The sequence below is a fragment of the Antennarius striatus genome, chromosome 22 (genome assembly GCF_040054535.1).
Source record: "Antennarius striatus isolate MH-2024 chromosome 22, ASM4005453v1, whole genome shotgun sequence".
NCBI classification, from domain to species: Eukaryota; Metazoa; Chordata; class Actinopteri; order Lophiiformes; family Antennariidae; genus Antennarius; species Antennarius striatus.
In genome coordinates this window covers 941,563-964,519 of record NC_090797.1, presented here as the reverse complement: position 1 = coordinate 964,519, position 22,957 = coordinate 941,563, and the positions used below count along the sequence as shown (strand labels likewise).

The 22,957-nt window shown below is 44.7% G+C and overlaps 1 protein-coding gene across 2 annotated transcripts in view; it reads left to right on the top strand.

Moving 5' to 3' along the window:
• LOC137589071 (plexin-B2-like) overlaps window positions 1–22,792 on the top strand; it is a 78,303-nt gene extending 55,511 nt beyond the window's left edge. For both annotated transcript variants that reach the window (XM_068306520.1, XM_068306521.1), the window contains exons 9-42: window positions 1,019–1,119; window positions 1,315–1,441; window positions 3,139–3,304; window positions 4,045–4,156; window positions 4,246–4,357; window positions 5,118–5,219; window positions 5,298–5,393; window positions 6,516–6,603; window positions 6,728–6,891; window positions 7,024–7,172; window positions 7,447–7,582; window positions 10,099–10,235; window positions 10,311–10,493; window positions 10,577–10,688; window positions 10,758–10,967; window positions 11,046–11,129; window positions 11,389–11,484; window positions 11,565–11,701; window positions 11,804–11,904; window positions 13,420–13,649; window positions 13,725–13,906; window positions 13,986–14,052; window positions 14,148–14,294; window positions 15,391–15,468; window positions 15,547–15,625; window positions 15,857–15,957; window positions 16,374–16,455; window positions 16,779–16,930; window positions 17,467–17,627; window positions 17,740–17,887; window positions 18,630–18,694; window positions 18,784–18,859; window positions 19,144–19,218; window positions 19,311–22,792. In XM_068306520.1, the coding sequence (XP_068162621.1) occupies window positions 1,019–1,119; window positions 1,315–1,441; window positions 3,139–3,304; window positions 4,045–4,156; window positions 4,246–4,357; window positions 5,118–5,219; window positions 5,298–5,393; window positions 6,516–6,603; window positions 6,728–6,891; window positions 7,024–7,172; window positions 7,447–7,582; window positions 10,099–10,235; window positions 10,311–10,493; window positions 10,577–10,688; window positions 10,758–10,967; window positions 11,046–11,129; window positions 11,389–11,484; window positions 11,565–11,701; window positions 11,804–11,904; window positions 13,420–13,649; window positions 13,725–13,906; window positions 13,986–14,052; window positions 14,148–14,294; window positions 15,391–15,468; window positions 15,547–15,625; window positions 15,857–15,957; window positions 16,374–16,455; window positions 16,779–16,930; window positions 17,467–17,627; window positions 17,740–17,887; window positions 18,630–18,694; window positions 18,784–18,859; window positions 19,144–19,218; window positions 19,311–19,415 (4,161 nt within the window). In that variant the 3' untranslated portion in view covers window positions 19,416–22,792. The remainder of the gene's footprint in view (window positions 1–1,018; window positions 1,120–1,314; window positions 1,442–3,138; window positions 3,305–4,044; window positions 4,157–4,245; window positions 4,358–5,117; window positions 5,220–5,297; window positions 5,394–6,515; window positions 6,604–6,727; window positions 6,892–7,023; window positions 7,173–7,446; window positions 7,583–10,098; window positions 10,236–10,310; window positions 10,494–10,576; window positions 10,689–10,757; window positions 10,968–11,045; window positions 11,130–11,388; window positions 11,485–11,564; window positions 11,702–11,803; window positions 11,905–13,419; window positions 13,650–13,724; window positions 13,907–13,985; window positions 14,053–14,147; window positions 14,295–15,390; window positions 15,469–15,546; window positions 15,626–15,856; window positions 15,958–16,373; window positions 16,456–16,778; window positions 16,931–17,466; window positions 17,628–17,739; window positions 17,888–18,629; window positions 18,695–18,783; window positions 18,860–19,143; window positions 19,219–19,310) is intronic.
• Window positions 22,793–22,957: the final 165 nt, after the last annotated feature.

Here is a 22,957-nt window from a genome sequence, read left to right as displayed (position 1 = left end):
GGGACTCTTCCTCCAACATCTCCTCTTTGACTCCATCCGTCAGCGCAGAGACTTATTGAGTCTTTTATTCATTCTGTCTGGAATATTTGATCATCCCTCCGTTGGTCCGACTCCACCAACTCATCCGTCTGCGCTCCCACCCAGGAGTCCTCCTGATTGATCCTCTCCGGCTCTGTTTCCTGCCCTCCATCCGTCTCTCTCTTCTGTCTCTTCATCTCTCACTCGTCATCACTCTCGCCGCCGCGACAAAGTCGTATTGATCTTATTGATTCTGAGATGAATTAATTAGAACGCGCTTCAAGAGGGCGCTTCAGCCTGATGAGTCTGTTCTGTCTGCTCATTTAAATACATTAGCCCCGCCTCTCCAGGTCACCAAGGACGAGAGGTCAAAGTTCAGCCATTACTAAAGTAACCAGGCAGTCCTGGTCCAGAACCTGTTGGTGGTCCTGGTAGTCCCCAACCCTTTGGTGGTCCTGGTGGTCCCCAACCCTTTGGTGATCCTGGTGGTCCAGAACCTGTTGGTGGTCCTGGTAGTCCAGAACCATCATCACCCTCTGAAGCTGCTGATGGAGCTCTAGACTCTGATTGGATGAAGTTAATCATGTGACCATCCCAGCTGCTGTCTGCTTTCCTCCATCAGCGCCAAGTCCAAATGGAGCTGATTGGCTGGAGGTTCTGTTGGTCTGCCCTAAACAGGAAGTGTACGTCTGTTAGCTTTCAGATTAGCATCACTAGCAGCAGCAGCGATTGGACCAGTTTTCATGTAAACGTGATGGAAGAGAGATACTAGTAATGATAATAATGATGATGATGATGATCATAATAATAATAATCAGGGTTAATTGAAGGGCTTGAAGGCCGGCAGAGGTTCCATGTGAGGTGAAGTCCTGCTCAGAGATGGAGCTCAGGACACAGAAAATACGTTGATTCTTTATTAATGAACGTGTTGTAATAATATTTGTTAAGGTGAATCTATCTTAAGCTGACAAACACTTTAATTCTATTGATCTGTGTTCAGATCACCATGGTTCCGGTCCAGTCCTGCCACCTGAAGACGGACTGCCACGCCTGCGTCTCCATGAAGGACCCGTACTGCGGCTGGTGTGTCCTGGAGGGAAAGTAAGTCCCCGCGGTTCCACCCGGGTTCTGATCCGGATCCGGATACTGGATCAGTGAAAGAATGTCCCAGTTTACTGCCCAGTACTGTTAGCTTTAGCATAGTCTGTTAGCTCCCAAGCTAACCCTGGGTGTACAACATATGTCACAACGTTAGCATATAAATCTTGACCTGAGGATCTCCTGGTTGACCCTCAGGTGCACCAGGAAGCAGGAGTGCAGCAGGTCGTCGGAGGAGAACACCTGGATGTGGTCACCTGACCAGCGCTGCGTGGAGATCGAGTCATTCAACCCGCCCAACCTCAGCTGCAAGAAGACGCAGCAGGTAGGAGGAAGAGGAGGAGGTGCTGCATCATTTAAACCAGTGGTGGTGGGCGGGGCCAGTGTCTTGTGTCAGCGGGTTATTAAACTCTGGTTTGGGGGCCCCGGGGGGGCTCCAGAAGGAACAATGACTTTTGAAACGCTGGCTGACATTATAATTTATTGTATTTGTTGAGCAGCCTGATGCGGAGCGTTGTTTATGCTGACAGTTGCTGAGTCGGCTGAAAAAGTGAAACCAGGCGTCTTTGGAAATGTTGTCACACCCAGAAACTGCTGATGGCACCTGGTTCTGATGAATCACGCATGTGTAGCGGCTGAAACACGCTTCATCAGGCCCAATCCAGTGAGATGACACGGTTTTGTTTTTAACATGTTGTCACATGACTGAGTGGGTAGCTAAATGTTAGTACTCCACTGAAGGTCCCTCCCACTACTTTGGTATGAAGCTGGTTAGCTGCGGTTGCTAACACGAGCAGCTAATTAGGTTTGAACAGTTTGTTGGGTTTTTAGTGTCCAAAGAGAATAAAACATTTTGGTTTTAGAGAAGTTCAATGTCATTACTAGTATCACTAGTATATCTAGTGTCTCTAGTATCTCTAGTATCTCTAGTGTCTGATGTTATAAATTGCTGTGTTTAAAAAACATTTAAATCACTATTTGCTGTTTTAAATTTGTCGCAGTGAAAGTGTTAAAACGGGTTTAGGTTTTTATTGAGATGAAGCTACAAAACCTGCATGTGGATTTTTATTAATCGGTATTTTATTGATTTAAATCCTCCCACTTATGCTGCTTTTTTATGATTGGGTGAGTTTATAATTAACCCCGTGTCTGAGCGAGATGCTGGCGGCTTGGGGAACGTCGTCCAGTCAGAGGTTTGAGCTCCCGAGTCGATATTTTCTGTTGTGGACGAGTTCAGTTCAGATCTTCTTTAAAGTTTAAAAGACCAGAAATATTATCGATAAATCTGCTCATCGGGGATTCTGGGAATATCTTGTGTGGTGCAGCCGCTGGTTTGTGATTTTAATCAGCTGGAACAGAATCGCCGCCGCCTGCAGATTTACAGTCTTTCCGGGAGCGGAGCGTCTCTGGTGGATTCACGCCGAGGCTGCTTCCCTTACCGAGATCACAAAGTTAGAATTCAAACTTTTGTGGTGAAATTAAAACAGTCGAGGTCAGCGAGGAGTAATGAGGAGCTGATGATTGAACACCATGGTGGAATATCAATGATACACACACACACACATTTACAACTGATTCTCTGATGTTGACAAAATATTTCTGACTACGTTCAATAAAAAAAAAAAAACTTTTTGAAACACGATTTTGTGAAATACGTTTTCATCACAGTTGGTTTACGGATCACAGACGTGGAAAAGTACGTGATCAACTTCAGAAAACTGAAAATTTATGTGATTAATATTTAATGCCAGAACACAAAAATTAATTCTAAACAACCTGGAGTGATGTTTTTTAGTTTTTTTAGTACATGTGGTGGTCAGGAGCTCCCGTCACGTCGTCGTATTTGTGCTAGCTGCTAAGCTGCTATTAGCCTGTGCGCTAATAGCAGGCTAATGCCGCCACTTTTTAATTAAATTGTTGGCTGCACAAACGATCCCCTCCCTCCAAGACAAATGACTCGTTTTGTTTGTGATAATTATTTGGATGTCAGATAATTAAAAGTCTTTCTGTATCCTCCTCCAGGTGGACATCCATGTCCCCGCCCACCCCAGAATCCTGCCCTCTGATAGGCTGCGCTGCGTCTTCGGCTCCTTCAGCAGCGAAGCGGTGATGGTTTACGACGACCAGGTACTGGTCACATGTTCGCTGCCCGATCCCATAGAGATCCCGCCCACTCCCGACCAGCAGGGTAGGTGGCCACGCCTCCACGCCAGGTGTTTGTGTGTCGTTTGCCCTCAGTCGTGTCTGACAGGCGGCGTTTTCAGGGACTTCCTGCTTCTGTTTTATAGCTGCCTTGTGAGAGTCGTATATTCTGTTGTATTTATTGAAAAGAAACGATTGCCTATAAGTTGTATTCATCAAACGTGCTGGTATTGGTATCTGGCCTCACAGCTGCTCCTTGCACTCCCGTTTAATCTGTTTCATTCACACTATTATTAATAGCCCCCCGTGTTCGGAGGCGCTTCGTAAATCCAAATTATATTTCCTTTCAAGTCGCTTCGTGTTTCTTTAACTTTGAGTCATGTACAGTAAATCCCTTTGATTACCTCGTGGCTGAACCTCGTCATACGGGTACACTCGCCTCGCTTTCAGTTAGGTTGGAATGACCCGACCATAATACTACATAAAGCATTTAAATTCAAACGACGGACCTGGTCTTGAGCGAAGCGAGCTGTAGCCTTGATTTTCACAAATTAATTTGATTATTAATCATCTTAATTTAGTGATTCACATTATAATTTATGTTATCTTTCAAAAAAATCGTATTACTGTAGTTTTGTTTTTTTCTTTTGGTATCTGAGAGGAAGTCCTACCTGTGAGACGAGACTGAGGGAACAGAGGTCTTCAACATCCTGCATCATTTACAGAAATTCATTTTTTGTGTGTGTGTTTTTGTGTGTGTGTTTTTGTGTGTGTGTGCGTGTTCAGATTACGTCTCCGTCCCGGTCAAAGTTCTGGTGAATGACCACATCGAGGTGACGTCTGGAGAATATCACTTCTACAACTGTGCTGCTACAGTCAGGAAGAACCAGAACACACCGTAAGACACACACACACACACACACACACACACACACACACACACACTACAGGTGAAGCCAGGTGTGAGATGTGTGTGTTGTGTTTCAGGTGTATTTCCTGTGTGACCAGTGAGTGGGGATGTCAGTGGAACGCTCAGGATCACACCTGCAGCGACCGAGACGACGGCGTCGACGGACGACACATCATCAAACCACAGCAGGTGTGTGTGTGTGTGTGTGTGTGTGTGTGTGTGTGTGTGTGTGTGTGTGTGTGTGTGTGTGTGTGTGTGTGTGTGTACGTTAAATTTAAACGTTTGACATAGATAGTGTTGTATGTTTTGGACATCATGTCAATCTTTGTTGATAAATAATTAAACCTGAGAGCTGGGGGTGTGGCCAAAAGACAAAGGCGGGGCTTAAATTGCACCAATAACAATAGAGAATCATACACAATTTATTCACATCATCATTTCTAAATAAAATTTGACTTCTTGAATCGTTCCTGTCGTCCACCTCAGAACTGTGCATCATGTGATGCAAACAATAACGTTACCATGGTGACTCCAATCGGAGCGGTCGAACCTTCAGAACGATGAAATCCTTTTTTCTTTTTGTGTGTGTATCTTTTAGTTTTTTGGAGTAATCTTGGAAAAGAATTAAATTTTATTAAGAAAATTTTGAATTATTTGCAATTTCCTGTAAAGTTCTGTGAAACAAAAGAATTGTTTCTCAGTCGGTAATAAAGACAAACGATTGGCACCTTTTTTGAAAAACAACAGTTTAAAGCATCTGTTTGTCTTAAATTATAAAACGCCTCATTTGAATTGTCAGTTCAGGCTTTAATAAAACCGTGGTTGTTGTTTTTTTTAACATTTATTTTCCAAAATGTGGATCAGGAAAATCATTTGCAGATAAATCTGTTAGACGCTGGATTCTTGTTGACGTGACTCTTCTTCGTTGGTGTTTGTTTCTGCACTCCAGCCTGACAGATGTCCTCAGTTCGAGGCCCCGGAGCCGCCACTGATCCCTGTCGGCTACGAAATCCCCGTCAGCTTCCAGGGAAGGAACCTGGACATCTACACGGTGAGATCCACCGCCGCTGCTCAGATTGGCATCATCAGGTTAGCATCCGTTGCTATTAACGCTCGTCTTCTTCCCCAGGGTCGGAGGTTCTCCATCGGGACGGAGCTGATGAAGCTGACAGAGAAGGGGGTGGAGCAGCAGAGCAGCTCCCGCTTCCGCTTCAGCGGCTACCAGGTTGGTTTGATTCTCCACACAAACATCTCCAAACATCTCATGATCGCCACGTGAAGTGGTGCTGAGCAGGAAGACGTCGTTCTGATAGGATCCAGGCGGGCGATGGGATGAAGATGTCTCTGAAGCGACTCTAAAGCCGCTTTTCTGCACCACTGTTCATGAATAAAAGCCTTCAGTGCTGCTGAAGATGTTCTCCTTCTTTTATTATCCGACGTTTCCTCCAATCTGTTTGTTTTCCAGGCTGTGAAACACTTGGAGCCGAACCAGGAAGCGTTTGGCTGATGATAATTAGACAATTAGCTCATCATTAGCGGCTAATTTGTGAGAAAATGAACATTTCAGGTCTCACTTCTGTTTGTTTTATTTATTTTGTGTGTTTGGTTTTATTTTAATGAAGTTTCTGATTTATTTCCCCTTCAGTTTTATGAGCAGTTAAACTCACACAGACGACAGTTCACGTGTGTCTGATGGCGCCCCCTAATGGACACGGACGCAACTACAGCAGCGTCTGTTAGCCCTTTAGCTTCTGTCTCACACACCCTCCTTGTGTGTGTGTGTGTGTGTGTGTGTGTGTGTGTGTGTGTGTGTGTGTGTGTGTGTGTGTGTGTGTGTGTGTGTGTGTGTGTGTGTCCTCGTTATCCAGTGTTTGTCTCAACATGAGTTTTTTTTCTTCTTTTTGATCTTTTTTGTTTTTTCTTATCTATCTTCAAGCGCACACACACACACGTCGCTTCCCATCAATCAGGTTATACTTCAAACTGTGTGTGTGTGTGTGTTAGGATGCTGGCAAGGCGATGTGTTTTCTGAAGGACGGCTGAGGTTTCTCTAAAAAAGTTGGCGTCGTTTCTTTTACGAAGGGGGAGTTATCGTTAGCGGCGATGCTAACAGGCACAGCTAACGGCAAATTAAATTTAACTTGAGACGACCGGATTGGACGAGACTTTTGTTTTACATGATTAATTTCATCCTAAATGTTCTTAAAGTCAGTCAAAGTCAACATAAACCCAAACTGACCTTCCTGTAAACGATACAGGATGTTGAAGGCCGCTGTTCCCTCAGCCTCGTCTCACAGGCAGGACCTGAACCCAACTGTTTGTAACCCACCTGTTGTTGTGTGTTCAGTTCTCCTACGACAAGCAGCAGGAAGTGAACATCTCCTTCCACATCAAGGAGAAAGACACCGAGAGGAAGATTGACAGCACCCTGACAGGTTGGTGTGTGGCCGTCACACACACACACACACACACACACACACACACACACACACACGGTGAAGTGCGAGGATGTGGCGCCGTGTGGTGTATGTTAATGCGCTCTCTCCTCTTCCTCTGCAGTCGTTCTTTACAACTGCTCGGTGGGAAGAGCCGACTGCAGCCTGTGTCGACACGCCGACGCCATGTACCACTGCGTCTGGTGCGCCGCCACGCGCACCTGCGTCTACCGGGAGCTGTGCCCGGCGCCGCAGCCGGCGAGGTGCCCCGACCCCGAAATCACAGATGTGAGTCCTGGAACCCGGAGGGCACAAGACCTGGAGGAGTCGGCTCCTGGAAACAGTCCTGGAACTGTTTGAAGCCCAACCGAGACTGTCTGGACAACTTCCTGTTCACGTCCGTTTCCTGTCCTCCTTTAGATCGTCCCTCGCTTCGGGCCCCTGAACGGCCGAATCGCCGTCACCATCAAAGGCTCCAACATGGGAATAAAGAAGGAGGACATCAAGAAGATCACGGTGGCTGGAGTGGACTGCGTCCACCAGGAGGACAGATACTCCGTCTCCACCAGGTAACCCGCTGCTATCGTCTGGAGGTTTGTGATTGGAGGTAAAAAAAAGGGCGGAACCAATTATAAGTGGTTAAAACCCAAGTTTTAATTATTGGCAGGTGATAAATGTTTTCATAATTGTGTAAATATTTGCACAATTATAAAAACAATATTTGCATTTTGAACTATTCCCCTCACAAATAGGGATTTTTCAACCTTTTATGTCACAAATAAATCAAAATAAACAAATGGTTAGCCAGAGCTAAGCTAATTATCCCTCCTTGTTTGTCTACAGTTTGGTTTGTGAAATCGGTCCAGCGAAACGGGTCCCCCCATACGACGTCCCGTTTGAACCGACCCACAGCGGAGCCGTGGAGGTGGAGGTGGAGGGAGGAAGACGAGGCACGTCCCAGGTCGTCTTCACCTATCGGGTGAGTCCCAGTTCATGCTCTACGCTGATGACGCCCCTGTATTCCCATCAGTTGTCCCGAAATCAAAATCATCTTTAACACATTGAAGTTGTATTCGTGCGTCGGTTTTCTTCCTGTCCTGATTGTTGTTTGTTCAAAATAATCTTGTTTTCTTGTTTATCTCGTCTCGATTCGGCGACAAGAAGCTTTTAAAACACGTTCAGTCTCTCGCCTCAAACCGGCACACACCTCATCACGGTTTGTGAAGCGATGCGGGATGCGGTGTGACACGACGGCTCCAGTCCCCCGGAGATCAAATCCCAGGATCATTGAGAGGTTCTGTCGGAGTAGAATCTCGGTCTTCTGCTCCCTTAAAAAGCAGCGGCGCGTGAAAATAACCTCCGCATACAAATTCACCGCCGCCACGAAGGAGGCGGGATAGAAAAACAAAACAAATTTGATCAAAACGAGGAGGCTTCACCTGCTGCTCCGTTTTATTTCCCCACATACACCCAGTTGTTTCATTTAAATCCTCTTCTTTCATATTTCTTGTTACTGAGCCGAATCAAAGCTAATTATAACCAAGCGCTGAGGCCAGAATGACTCATTTTCTTCAACAGCACAAACGTCTGACAGTTAAACTACAATTTCTGAATTTATCAAATGAGCCCGGCTTACATCATCAGTTATTTCAGGTTGAGCCACGCCCACCAAGCTAATAACCCAATCACAGATTGACGATAGGTCGAGGTGGCTCCCCAGATTGAACCTAGGAACCTTCAGAGGAACCGGCTTTTAAATGGTTCTGGTCTCTGGTCCGGATTGGACCCCTGATTGGTGTGTCAGGAGTTTCCTCTGACACCGCCCATGCCCATACATGGATCACCAGGTTTAAGGTGGTTTGGTTCTCCTTTGGATTAGTTCTTAAAAGAAGTTGGTGGAATATTTTCACGATATCTGTGTGACTGTAATTTGAATAATGTGAGGTTTTGGCGTAATAATCAGATCAAACCATGAATGTGAACTTTACTTTTCGTCTTTTGTGACATTTTAATATCCAACTTAATGAATTTCCAGCGCTGATAAAGGGTTTCACACTGAATTGCTTCGCTGATCTTTCTCTCTCGGCTCTACAAGCAGCAGCTTCTCGGTTTTATCCGTAGTTGTTGTAAAGCTTGATAAATTAGCCGTGTTTCCTCTGCTGGTGAGTTCCTGCCAAACAGTGCAGCTGTCTTTAAGCCCGCTTTGTCTCGTGGACCAGACGTGTTTCAGTCGCTGCTACCTTTATGCCCCTGGTTTGGTTTTTGTATGACGTCCAACTGGGTTTTACGACTCTGTCTCTTTGGGGACGTTTGTTCTTGTGTTTTCGTTCCGCTGTCTCAGAACAACAAGAACTAATCTGGAACGACAACAAACTAAATACTGAATGTCTCACTGGTTTTACTTCTTTGCTTTGGTTTCAGACCTTCGTTATTCCCCTTTTCTTTCGTTCTTTCCTTCCTTCTCACGCTGCTGCTCCGTCTTAACGCTCCAGACAGATTGACTTCTTAAATTTTGAGAATTAATATCCCGTCATGTTTTATTTGTCAGCGGTGCACAAAACCTTCCAGTGAAATCGGAACAGCTGGTGTACTTCATCACCCTCCACCGTCTTCATCAATATTCCTCCAGCACACAGGCTGGTAGAATCTCTGCGTGTCAGTTTAGTGGTGGTTTTAGTTTTAGCTTCCTGTAAAACATCAGAGTTAATTATCTTTAAACTGTTCTCCAGTTTAGATGTGGTGGAATCATTCATTTCTGCTGGACAGATGGAACGAAATCAATTCAATTTAATGTGTTTTAAAATTCAATTTATGATTTGTGTTTTGATTGGATATCAAAATGTTTTCTGTTCAGAAACAGCATCACAGGCGGGCAAACGGCCAATGTTTGGATTGGACTCTGAGGACGTTTAACTGAGTGACGTCATTGAGGAAACCGAAACCGTTATCCTGCTTTGGTGACACCAAAACAAAACCTTTGAGAAAAAATACTTTGGTGTCACCGAACACTGTAACACCAAAGACTTTAATACCCAAAGTCAGACACCTTTGGTATCACCAAAGATTTTGGCATCCCCGAAACCTTTGGTATCACCAGACACTATGAAACCAAAGTCTTTGGTGACACCAAAGACTGTAAGACCCAACACCGTACGACCCAAGACTGTACGACCCAAGACTGTCCGACCAAAGACTTTGACGCCAACTTTGACGTTGACCGTATATCGAGATTATTCCCTTTCCTCATTACCATGGAGTCTGCCATGATTTCAAGCTTAGTCAATAAAGTCTAATCAATAAAAATAAGCAGTTTGTCTCAGGAGTAAGATTAGATTTCTAAAAATTGCTCCCAACAAGTTGTCCTGAGTCTCTGGACGAATAACTTCACCGTCACAACGAGAACCTTCTGGTTTCTTCTCTTGGTTTTTGCTCCACTTTCAAAACATGAAGCAAAAATAAGTCCAAGAAGTTCTTTTTTGACCCCCCTCTCCCCAGGACCCCAAACCCGTCGCTGTCCACCCGGTGAGGGGTCCGGCCGCCGGAGGAACCACCATCACTATCCTGGGGGAGGACCTGGACACTGCCACCAAGCAAGACATCGCCGTCACCGTGGGCGGAGTCTCCTGTGAAGTGTAAGCGATGTTGTTGAGATGAACAGCTGGACGTTAGAAGCCTCTCCTCATGGTCTTCATCCTCCTCCTCTTCAGACTGTCCTTCGGTGTTCAGATCACCTGTAGGACAGGGAAATACCGGGGGCAGAAGGTCCCGTCCGACCAGCTGACCGTCACCGTCAAATATGGTAGAAACACCACCAAAGACGTCCCGGCTGCGTTCCAGTACTCCGAAAACCCCAAGGTCACAGACTATTACCCCAAGGGCAGCTTCTTATGGTGAGGGTTGTCTGCAACCGCCTGAAACCGACGATCAACCGACGTCGTGCTTCGTGTTTGATTCCAACTGGTTGTGTCTTAAGTGGTGGGCGAAAGATCGTGGTTCTGGGAAACGGATTCGACCTGATCCAGAGAGCCACCATGAAGGTCCTGCCCTCCCCCGACGACTTCCCTCAGGACGCCGCCCTGGTAGAAGTGAGTGAGTCCGATTCTGATTGGATGGGGAGGATATCACGACGAGTCTGATTCGCTCTTCTTCCCCAGTTCGTCCAGGGAGCTCTGAGTAAGAACGACACCGTCCTGCAGTTCTACTCCCCGCCGGTTAACGCCAGCCTGGAGGGCCAATCCCTCAAGACGGTCCTCCAGCTGGACAACGTGATGGAGGAGCTGAAGAACTTCGACTACCACCCAGACCCGACCTTTAACAAGCTCCAGAAGAACGTCATCACGGAGACCAGCATCATCATCGTGACGGTGAGGAACCAGGTCCCGTCAGCGGCGCCGACCTTCATCTCCTGGTCCGTTGGCTTCATTCTCTTTGGTTCTCATCAGGGTCGAGGTTTCGCCAAGGCGATGACGGCCAAAGAGGCTCAGGCGTTCGTTGGAGACGCCTCGTGTCACGTCAACATCCTGCAGGTGAGGAAGTTAAACTTCAACTCAGTTCTCGTTGTATTCATTGTTACACCAGAGGTGAAGAAGCCTCTTGGATGAGAGGAGAAACGTCTTCAAGAAACCTTCTTAAAAGTCCAGCGAATTGATTTAAACAGCTTTGAATAAAATTAGTTCGATGCGTTGAGCTCCTTTGTGTTTGAAGTGAAGACTAATCAATAAATCAATCACTAGTTCAGGTAATCTTCTGAGAAATTCCAATCTTCTTCTTCTCCTCCTTGTCCAGGATGATAAGTTGATCCTGGAGGCTCCTTCTTCACAGCCAAGAGCTCGGTCCAAACGACAGCGCCGAGACACGACCAACGACCTCCTGGAGCTCGTGGTAAACAAACAAACAAACAAAACGCGTTGTGGTTCTCCAGCTGAACCTTCTAACGAGGAACCACAATGTCGTCTCTCCAGGTGAAGTTCGGTCACGGCGAGTGGATGGTGGGTTCAGTCTACTACGCCAGGAAAGACGACATTCCGCTGGCCATCATCATTCCGGCCGTCATCGTCCCGATGCTGCTGTTCATCGCCGTGTCCATCTACTGCTACCGGTGAGACGACACCCACAAATAACCCAAAAAAGTTCAATGGAAATTATCTGAAACGGAACTTTTTAAGATCTCCTGCACCTTTTTCTGGGTTTCGTCCGACAGAAGGAAGAGTCAGCAGGCGGAACGGGAGTACGAGAAGGTCAAACACCAGCTGGAGAACCTGGAGGAGAGCGTCCGAGATCGCTGCAAGAAAGAGTTCACGGGTACGATCAGCTGGGAGGTCACATGACTGTGGCGTGGGCACAGATAGTGTGAACCGACCCCTTGTAGGACGTCAAAGCCTGATTTGAAGTGTTATTTCTTTGAATATCTGAAGTCGAGCAGCGAACATGCAGCTGATTTCGTCCTTATTTGGTTCTGCAGCTGCTGCTGTGATTATATTCTGGTCAGGTATTTATAGCGTTGGCACGTTCTCAGTCTCCACAACACAACGGTCCAGTAAACCCCCAAACCACACGGAGCTTTCTGGCGTCCGAGCCAAACGGTATTTCTGTCAGCATCTTGTCTGGCGTTGCGTCGGCGGATCAGAGGACGTCTCCGTGCTGACGGTTCTTCCTCATCACGGGAAGTCCTGCCAGTGCGATTCAGCAGAACGGCTTTGGGCCGGAACATCACAAACCTCCCTCCAGGTCCTGTTGGCGAGCTCGCCGGAGCGTCTGCAGCGCGATCTGACAGCTCTGTTACCGAGTGGACGCTTCCAGAGAGGTTTTATGAGCAGGAAGAATCAATCAAACCGTAATCCGACGGTGCATCCGATCAAAGATCGTCTGATTCAAGGAAATCCTGGAGCCTTGTACAACGTTTGAAGCATGCAGGCTAATAAAAGTTAGCTCATTTCTGCATTCATGCCTGTTAATGTGCAGTTTTTAGTCATTTCTAACCAGCAACCATTTAGCACGTTTAATTTCCTGCTAACAGATAATCATGCTAATGCTAGCTCCTCATCCAGGTTGAAAAAGTAGCAACTGAAAGCACGATTTCACACTGAAAGACTGAAGCCAATGCTAATGTTACAGTCCAGGCTAGAAGCTAATGGATTTCTACCATCGTTAAGTGATTATCCAGTGACAGTGTCAGCGGCTCCTTTAAGAAGGTAGTCACGTGACCGAGGCAAGCATCTTGACAAGAGTGGCTCATGCTAAGACATGTTAGCTATATGCTAACTTCCTTCAAACTGATTTTTTTTTTGTGTTTGTTTTTCTATTTTGGTGTGCTTTTATTGTTTAAATTTAAAAAAAATTCTGTCTTGAATAAAATTAGGAAAAAGCTAAAAAAAAATCTTTACGTCAGGAGTGGATTGACTCAAACACATCTATGTTGTCTTCCAGAGGAACAGTCTTTCTTCGAACCTCTGTGACGATAATATAATAAAGCGATGCTCGTCATCGTCCACGCGTTAACGTGTTTAAACGACTCATTGTTTAATCCAGGAAACGCGCAGAAGGAATTTAAAAGGCAGGATTAAGTAGAGGAGCTGGAAGCCCTTGAATAATAAATCTATTTTATCAATGAAGCCTCGACTGGACCCTGTGTTTGGTGATGAGTATGTAATTTACTCCAGCTGATACGGATTCCTGAATCCTGGTGAGTCCAGGCCGACGCTCTAATGGATGGACGTTCAGATCTCTGATATTTAAGACGGATTTCTGGGTTCTTTTGTCTGGTTTTGGTTTTTTAAAGAGCAGGAAGAAGAATTAATCATCTGATGATTATTTCAGACCTGATGATCGAGATGGAGGACCACACCAGTGACCTGAGCGAGGCCCGGATCCCTTTCCTGGACTACAAAACCTACACCGACCGGAACTTCTTCCTGCCCTCCAAAGATGGCGCCAACGATGCCATGATTACCAGAAAACTACAAATCCCAGAAGGCCGCAGGGCCATCGTGGCTCAGGCGTTGAACCAGTTCTCCAACCTGCTGAACAGCAAAACCTTCCTCATCAACGTGAGTCCCCTTCTTCCTCTTCCTCTTCTTCTTCTGCAGTGTTTTCACGTAATCGAGCGTTTCCTCCGCTTCCAGTTCATCCGCACGCTGGAGAGCCGTCCCGACTTCAACGCCCGGGCTCGCGGTTTTTTCGCCTCCCTCCTGACGGTGGCGCTGCACGGGAAGCTGGAGTATTACACCGACATCATGAGGACGCTGCTGCTGGAGATGATGGATGAACACGTGCAGAACAAGAACCCCAAACTCATGCTGAGGAGGTGGGCGGGTGGAGGAAACAACGCTCACGATGAGTAGATACGAGTCCGAGATAATAAAACAGGTTCTAACGTTCTGCAGGTCGGAGACGGTGGTGGAGAGGATGCTCTGCAACTGGATGTCCATCTGTCTCTACCAGTTCCTCAGGGTGAATCATTTCTTCTTTCTTCTGGACCACAAACGTCTGTTACGTTTAAAGAACTGCAGAAGAAGGAGAAACCCTGGTTCTGGTCTTTGTTTCAGGACACAGCAGGAGAACCTTTATACAAACTGTTCAAGGCCTTGAAGCACCAGGTGGAGAAAGGCCCGGTGGACGCCAAGGTGAAGAAAGCCAAGTACACCCTGAACGATACGGGGCTGCTGGGCGACGACGTGGAGTACGCTGTCCTGGTTAGTGCAACAAAAACACATCACTTCGGTTTTATTCTTCAATATAGTACAGAAAAAACGTCTCTGTCTCGTCTTTAGCTGCTGAAGATGAGACGGAAAAGTGCTTTAAACGGTCTATCAGAGTGTGGGAAAAGGTAATACAGATAGAAGGCGGTTTAACATCATTATGGGGAGGGTTCAGAAACGTTTAAATTACTGTAAATAAAAGTTTGTCGCTCTATTGCAGAATTTGTCAATCCCGTGTGGTTATTGGAATGCATTAACCGCGAGTAACGAGGGCGCAGTGTATATTAAAAAAATTTAATTGCTCTTAGCTATTGGCTAATAATGTTTTATTCTGATTTATTGTACAGTAACATATTATGTGTTTTTAACGGTTTACTATTGATTTTATGATTCCAATATTTGTGGCAGACGGTATTTTTGTGAAAACTGACGTATAATCGACGTGAGCCGAGGTTTACCTGTATTCTCCAGTCTGTACTTTCCACCACCTCTAGAAGAGACTTTAGTTCTGGGTCTACCCCCCAAGACTATTTGTTTGTTAGAGTATAACATTCATGTACAGATGAGTGTCATCAGTATAAAATGTTAAAATAAACAAAGAATAAAATTTTTATTTTTCTGTATATTATTTTGGGAAATAGAAGTATAATCGAGAATGACGTAACTGCAAATGACGTAATCTTAGCTTTACCTGTACTGCAGAACTCGTAGGTGTAGCCCAAAATTCCATTTTCTCTGTCTAAACTCGTTTTGTTTCACCTCATGAAACTGCTGCTTCTCCTTTGACATTTTTTCTTGTCTTCATCTATTGTTGAATTTTCAAACCCGATCAAATCAGTGATTGTATTTAACGTTTGATTTGTTCACCTGTCGCCACCGGAGACGTTTTCTCTGTGTCACCAAGAAGATAAAATCTGCCTGACACTCAAATGTCACGTCTCGCTCCGATGACTCATCGTCTGAGCCCGAGCTGCTAACAAGCTGACATTATCCAGCTATCTATTATTTGACATGTTTTTGCGGTAGAAATACCCAACTGTACCACAGTCCTGAACGCATCGTGGACTGACAGGTGTGTTTGTGATGTCAGACTCTGCAGGTGTTGGTGCACGGGGAGGGGCCAGACGTGACGCCGGTGAAGGTGTTGAACTGTGACACAATCACTCAGGTACCTGTGAAGGAGGTGTGATTGTTAGCATTAGCACAGGTAACACCAGGTGACGCTATCATGTCCCGGCCCCCCCAGGTGAAAGAGAAGATCATCGATCAGGTGTACAGAAACCTGCCGTACTCCCAGAGGCCCAAGGTGGAGACCGTCGCTCTGGGTACTAAATGTTTATATTCTTATTAGCATTTCAAGCAGATGTTTTATTTTTATAATCAAACATGTTTAAAATCTACAATGTAAAACTGAAGAATCGCAAAACTGACATAAAGACACTTAAATATTTAATCCATAAAGATTATATTGAAGACAGGAAGTCAGACCGAGTCATTTCCTTTTAGTTGCTCTCTGCTATTATTTTGAAAGGCTTTATTCTCTGTTGCGTCCACAGAGTGGCGTCCGGGTTCTACGGGTCAGATCCTGTCGGATCTGGATCTGACATCCCAGAAGGAAGGTCGCTGGAAGAGGCTCAACACGCTGGCTCATTACAACGTGAGTCCGGTCCGCTGCTTCCTGTTTGTTCTGACCACACATAGGCTCCTCCCCCAACAAATAAATAGCAGTATTCATCATAAAATCAGCTGTGAGTTGATACACGTTATTATACAGGTAGTTCTGAACCTACGAACACAACTACAGGTTGTTCGTAAGTTGAATTTTAAGCCGAATGCTTCCGGGGTTGTGGCAGAAAGAGGAACTACAGTAGTCGGATAAAACGGCGTGCAGTTGTTCGTATCTACAAATGTTCATAAGTCAGATGTTCGTATCTGCAAATGTTCATAAGTCAGATGTTTGTATCTACGAATGTTCATAAGTCAGGTGTTTGTATCTACGAGTGTTTGTAAGTCAAATGTTTGTATCTGGAGGACTTCCTGCAAGTGATTATAATATGGTTATTGTTCCTGCAGGTTCGGGATAACGCCACGTTGGTTCTGTCCAAAGTTCTGCACACACAGGCGTTCCACCAGCACCAGGACAGCTACGAAGAGAGTACGCATTTTATTTACATAAAACAGTTTGTGAATGTCTGATTGAAGAATTCTTCTCAATCTGTCATAAAGATTTCTGATATTTAAGGTTCAGAAATCATCCACACACTGTGGGTTCTTTCACGTCTGACCTGTTTGAAGTGGACTGCGTTAAATAGAGCTAACAAAAATTAATGGTCAGATATTTAACGTCAGATTAAACAGGCAGCAGAGCGTCTCCACGTCCTCCCGCCTGAGTAAATATTAGAGACGAGCAGCGAGGATGATATTTAACAGATGGTGGCGTGGAGGTTTTAATTCGTCTCCTGTCTGTGTCGCGAGCAGAGAACTCGCTGCTGGAGGAGGACAACACCTTCCACCTGGTGAGGCCGGCGGACGAGATCGACGAGGTGAAGTCCAAGAGAGGCAGCATGAAGGACAAGGCCATGACGAAGGCCATCACAGAGATCTACCTAACCAGGCTGCTGTCCGTCAAGGTGCGGCTCCGCAGGGCTGAGAAGGAGCTAGTAGCATGAGGCTAGTTAGCAGGAGTCCAAGGATAGCCAATTAGCTCAGGGGATGGGTTTTATTCCAGTTTACTTTGCGTTTCGAGAAGGTTACAACACGAGAAAGTTCACCTTACATTTGACAGAGTGGCGGTGTGCAGGCTGATCCTCTAGGGGGCGGCGTAGCACCAACACAAGTTGGGTTGACAAGTTCCCGCTTTTTGACTTAACCCGAGAAAAAAAAATCCAGTATCATTATTATTTTTTAGGAATTTTTTCTTCTCGAATTCCAAATTTTTCAGTCTAATTTGTCATGTGTTGATATATTTTGACATATTTTGATGGCAGGTACTTTTTTTGAGGGGGGCATATTGGGTAAAAATCACCCGGCGTTCGCATTAGCAATGGTGTTGCAATTTTAAGCTGGGGATAAAAGTGTCATTTATGGTTCTCGATCCAGCGACATTTTTTTCTCTTCGGGTGAAATCATGTCTTTGTGTGTGTGTGTGTGTGTGTGTGTGTTACAGGGCACTTTGCAGCAGTTCGTGGATGACTTCTTCCGCAGCGTGTTGTGTTCGAGTTCTGTCGTCCCTCCGGCTGTCAAATACTTTTTTGACTTCCTAGACGAACAGGCGCTGCGACACGACAACGTGGACGAGGAGACGCTGCACATCTGGAAGACCAACAGGTGCGTTTCCCTCGCTTTGGTTTTGTTACCATGACAACAAGCAGGGATGAGGCGGGACTTATTTCTTCTAACACCCCCCTGGTGTTCCTGTCTGCACCCCCTCCCCTTCCAGCTTGCCTCTGAGGTTCTGGGTGAACATCCTGAGGAACCCCCACTTCGTGTTCGACGTCCACGTGACGGAGGTGGTGGACGCCTCACTGCACGTCATCGCCCAGACCTTCATGGACGCCTGCACCAAGACGGAGCACAAGCTCAGCCGGGTCAGTTAAAGACGCTGCTGCAGATTTACTCCCGTCCTGAAGGAGGCACCGGCATTTAAAGTAGATTTTACTTTTTTATTTGCGTTTCTTCCTGTCTTCAGTTTACCCATAGATGTAAAGTTACTTATCGCTGGCTGACTTCCAACCATCCCAGGCAGGTTGTTCTGTGATTTGTTTCATCGCAGACACTTTAACATTTTCTGACAACTAGCCACGCCCCACTTTGCTGTGATTGGCTAAAACATCAATCCAGCTACAGCTTTCGTGAAAATTGGTTTATTATGTAATAGCAAAGAAAAAAAATTTCCTGGATACAGACCAGAGTTGAATGGTTCTGTTTTGACTCAGCGTTCAACAAACCAGCGGTGGAAACATGGCAGACCCAGTGAGGGACGCAAGCTCTGACCCCCCAGCTGTCAATCTGGCATGTTTCCCACTCTTCCTGTTCAGTCTGCTCTCTGCATGGATTCTGAATCCATCCTGGAGGAAAGAAAAGAGGCACCAGACAGCGGCCGGCTGGCGGAAACAGGCGGCGGCAGAGGAGATAATTACAGCACTTAATCACAAAGTGAACCCTGGACTGTTTGAACACCTCAGACCGATGATAATTAACAGCACAGTAGCGTCCAGGAGACGACGGCCCCCGTAAAATATCTGAACATACGTTTAGGCTCATTAAGATGATCAAGAAAACCCAGAGAATTAATCTTCAAATGTTTTTCTGCTCTCTTCATGCCTGCAGGAGTCGCCCAGCAACAAGCTGCTCTATGCAAAGGAGATCTCCACCTACAAGAAGATGGTGGACGAGTGAGTTCATAGAGAGAGCTGCTTGTTTTTCATACAGAATATAGTCCAACGTAGTGTTAATGTGTGTGTGTGTGTGTGTGTGTCTCCAGTTACTATAAGGGCATCAGACAGATGGTTCCAGTCAGTGACCAGGATATGAACACACACCTCGCTGAGGTGTCCCGGGTACGCCCCGCCTTCACGCTGTGTGTGTGTGTGTGTGTGTGTGTGTGTACTCGTATTTTTGACAAAGTGGGGCCCGACAATCGGTTTATGACAGGATTTTTATGGGGACCTGAGAACATCATGAGGACATGTTTAAGGGTTAATGTTTGATACTGAAGAACATGACTGCTGGATTTGTGGGTTTTTAAAACAAATATGAGAGTCATTTTTGTAAAATATAATCATTCTAGATGCTTCTGCTGCAGGTGATTTGACCTGTGTTAGTATTTTTTTCTGCTCTGTAGGAACACACTGACAAGCTGAGCACACAGGTGGCCTTACATCAACTGTACCAGTACGCTAGCAAGTACTATGATGTGGTAGGATTACAATACATTTCACAACATATGTGTGTGTTATATGTATGTTATGTAAATGAGCTATATAAATACGTTTAAAACGTCTTCTTCAGATCATCCAGTCACTTGACGAGGACCCAGCAGCCCAGAATAAGCAGCTCACCCTTCGCCTGCAACAGATCGCTGCTGCCCTGGAGAACAAAGTCACTGACCTTTGACCTCAGACCTCCGGAAGGGGCCGAGGGGAGGAGCTAACAGCGACTAAAACACCGGATGGGGTTTTCCACTTAAGAACTCAGACGAGGACCAGCTCGCGGACTCAACAGAATGTTTGAACCCATTGAAGTGGGATGTGCTCGGGGCGCCACAAGAAGCTGTTGCAATATAAGGACGAAAGGGGGAAGAGGTACAGGACTAAAGGAGCTGGAAGGAATACAGAACTTGAATAAAGGGTTACAATATGCCCAGAGAGGTGGAACCCGCCATACAGATAAATCCTTCCGCTTAGCAACACGAGTCAAATATCACCAACAGCCAGATGACGATGGCTGCAGATGAAAGCGCTGAAATACGAGTTATTTTTTTAATGGCGACATTGCTGTCTCTCTGTTTGGCTTCCTTACATCACATTTGAATTCCACTATATAAGAACTGGAGAAAAAAAAGTGCCACATGATGAAGGAAGCTTGAAGAGCTTTGAATTGAAGTCACGAGACATTACCAAATATTTTCCTTTAGCCTCTTTGTTGGGTCGGACATCCAGCTGATCCAGGACTCTTTTTTTGCTCAATCTTTCCATTACGACAGCTGGGAGGTGAATACTCTGGATGAACGGCTGGTTTGTTTCCGATTGACTCAAAATCATTTTTCCTGTTATCAGGAAATCTGATTCCTCGTCAGCAACAGAACTGTTTTCATCCCATCGGAATGCTTGGATGAAATTTTGCCTTTCAAGCGAGCTCAAATTAAAATCAACCAATGAAAACACTTTACACGCCACCGGCCAATCAGGAGTCTTGTGTCTTGTTGGCACAGTTTAAGAGTGGAATCAGGGTACGATGGGTGGAGTCAAAAATTCTAAAGGCAAATAGACCAGAATGATGGTCAAATGTTTTCATGTGTTTCTATGCAGATGACACTGAGCTGAATATTTCTGTTTATTCTTTTTTTTTCCATACACAACATTTAATCATTTAAATGGACTGATTCGTGCCACATAGTTTTATAAAGTGTTAACCAGGGTGGTCCAAAACAACATGTCCTGTGTATGTGTGTGTGTGTGTGTGTGTGTGTGTGTGTGTGTGTGTGTGTGTGTGTGTGTTTCTGTGAAAACACATGACTGCCCAATCACGTCATCTGAGCGGTAAAACACTTATTTTTAAGTGTGATTTGGTCCTGTATTTTTTTTAATTTCTGTTATGTGGCAAACTCCCAAAGTTACGTTGCTTTTCTTTGTATTTCGACACGTAATTGTCGATGACATCATGGTTTCCATGGATACTTCAGAAAGGTTTAACTCTATTTAAAATGAAGGTACTTTAATCCAGTTATTAATAATTAATGACATTCTTAGTTCCAGACTGCTGGACACACTTTCATTTTACTTCCTTCACCAGGTTAAAGGAACAATTCACCAAAATTTCTACTTAAATTAAAATCCAGTTACTGTTTTCTACTCCTCCACTGCTGAGCTGAAACATTTAATGTTGCCTCCAAATGAATTTCAGCTTTGATCAGAATTTATAGTAAAGATTTCAGTGATTAAAGAAATCCTCTAAAGCCAATATGGTCACTTTATATGAAGCTCCAAAAATGTTGAAGGCTGATTTTTTTGGTTTGAATGTTCCAGAAAGGACTTTTTAAAACCCATAGCCCAAAAGAAATAGATGTTTCCTTTCATTTTGGTCTCGATTATCCATTGAAAACAAACATATCCCATCCATATATTAACTTCATCATAGTCTTTATTTTTTATATCATCATTTGCCTTCTGAGCCCAGAAGATGCACTTTATGCAGTGCTTGAGTGGTGATCGGATTAATTATCCCATTTGTCGGTTGGATGATGAGCCCCTCCCCTTCCTGTGAAGTTTTCTGACAAACTTTAAATTGTGACTTAGTGAACCCTGAGGCGGCGGCTGCGTTGTTAAACCAGACGACCTCCAGATACGCCAACGAAATCAAACTATCCTAGGATTTTCTTAATTTTCTGTCCAATAAGCTTCTTTGTGGGCATTTCTGTCTCAGCTATTGAAGCCACTTTGGTGCCAAATGACAAGAAATGATTCTTTTTCCTGTGGGTAGAGTTTGTTTAAAGGGTGTAGAAATAAGGGGAGTGAATGATAGGTTATTAAATTGTCTTGGGGTACTTAAAAACAAACAAACTTGAAATGTGATGTTTTATGTGCCGGTTCTGATTTTTAGAAATCTCAAATTTCACCTGCTTAATTTGGTTGTGTTGCTGACATGCGATCAGTCTGCAAATATATTTAAAATGACTGATTTTCATAATTCTGTGACAACTCTTGCTTCTTTCTGCCGCCAGCGAGTGCCTTAAAGAGTAGAACTGAACGTAAAAGAACTGGAAGTAAAAGCCAAAAACACATTTATAGTCGGGTTGATGCTTGTTTGTTGTTCCCAGTGGAGCTCAAGTCAATAGTTTAAGGTCTTTAAAATCAAATTATGACTCTCTGGTCCTTATTAACCTGCTGAGAGTTAAAGTTAGTCAAGAGTATTCAAACCACTTTTAAGATGTTTGACTACAGTTAGCATAGCTCGGCATATATTGGTTACCCATTCATCTTGTCTTACGAAGGGAGAATTGCTTTGACAGTTGAATGTGAATCACATGATGGATTATTTCTGCCTCACTTATCACTGGTTCTACAGCAACTCGTCTCCTCATCATATCATGCTAACGATGGCAATTAAACATAATTAACAAAAAAACAGCTATAAGACTAATGCTTCTCTTTATGAGACTCGACTTTGTGGGAAAATGTAGAAGTTTGTGCCAAAATTGTGAAGATTAAATTGACCTAGCGCACTAGAATGTGCATGGAGGCCTTTGAAAACATGGAAAATGTCGGTTAAACCGACTGGAGGCGGTGTTATCTGTAAATTCTCCGTGTTCCAGGACACTTTGGTCATTATTAGAAGGATGCGGACCTGCGTATGTGAATGATTTTCAGGTGTGTGAAGTGAATGGATGAAAGATCAGCACAAGGAACTGATTTATTTGTCTGCTATTTGAGGAGCCGTGTGTTTTAACAATGTGTAACTGAAATGTCGTTTTTTTGAGGCACAAAAACAAATGTTTTTTTGAATGTTCTATGGAAAATTACCCACCGGTATCGATGTTTCTACCAGGGTCAAATGTGTTTATATACGATTGTGTTATTGGTCTGTCCATCAACAAACCTTCCCGTTGTTTGTTCTTGTTAACGTCGGTGTTGGAAATGAAGGGTTTTAATGGAAGTGGCGTCACGTAACCGACTGGACTGGAGCCCAAATCAGTGACTCTTCTGAGGAAGTGGAGAGGTGGGCAGAAATGGGGAGTCCGAATATCCAATAAAGGATGTTTATAGAAATGGAAACTTGTCTTTTGTCACTTTTTAAACCATTAAAGATTTTACCATTTGGTCAATATGAGCTCATCTGTGAGGTTAGCGTACTTGTGTCGCATACGTAGTTGGACGACGATGGAGGTCCTTAGTTTAGCAGAGCTTAGCATAAAGATTTTAGGTTTACTTCTAAAAACA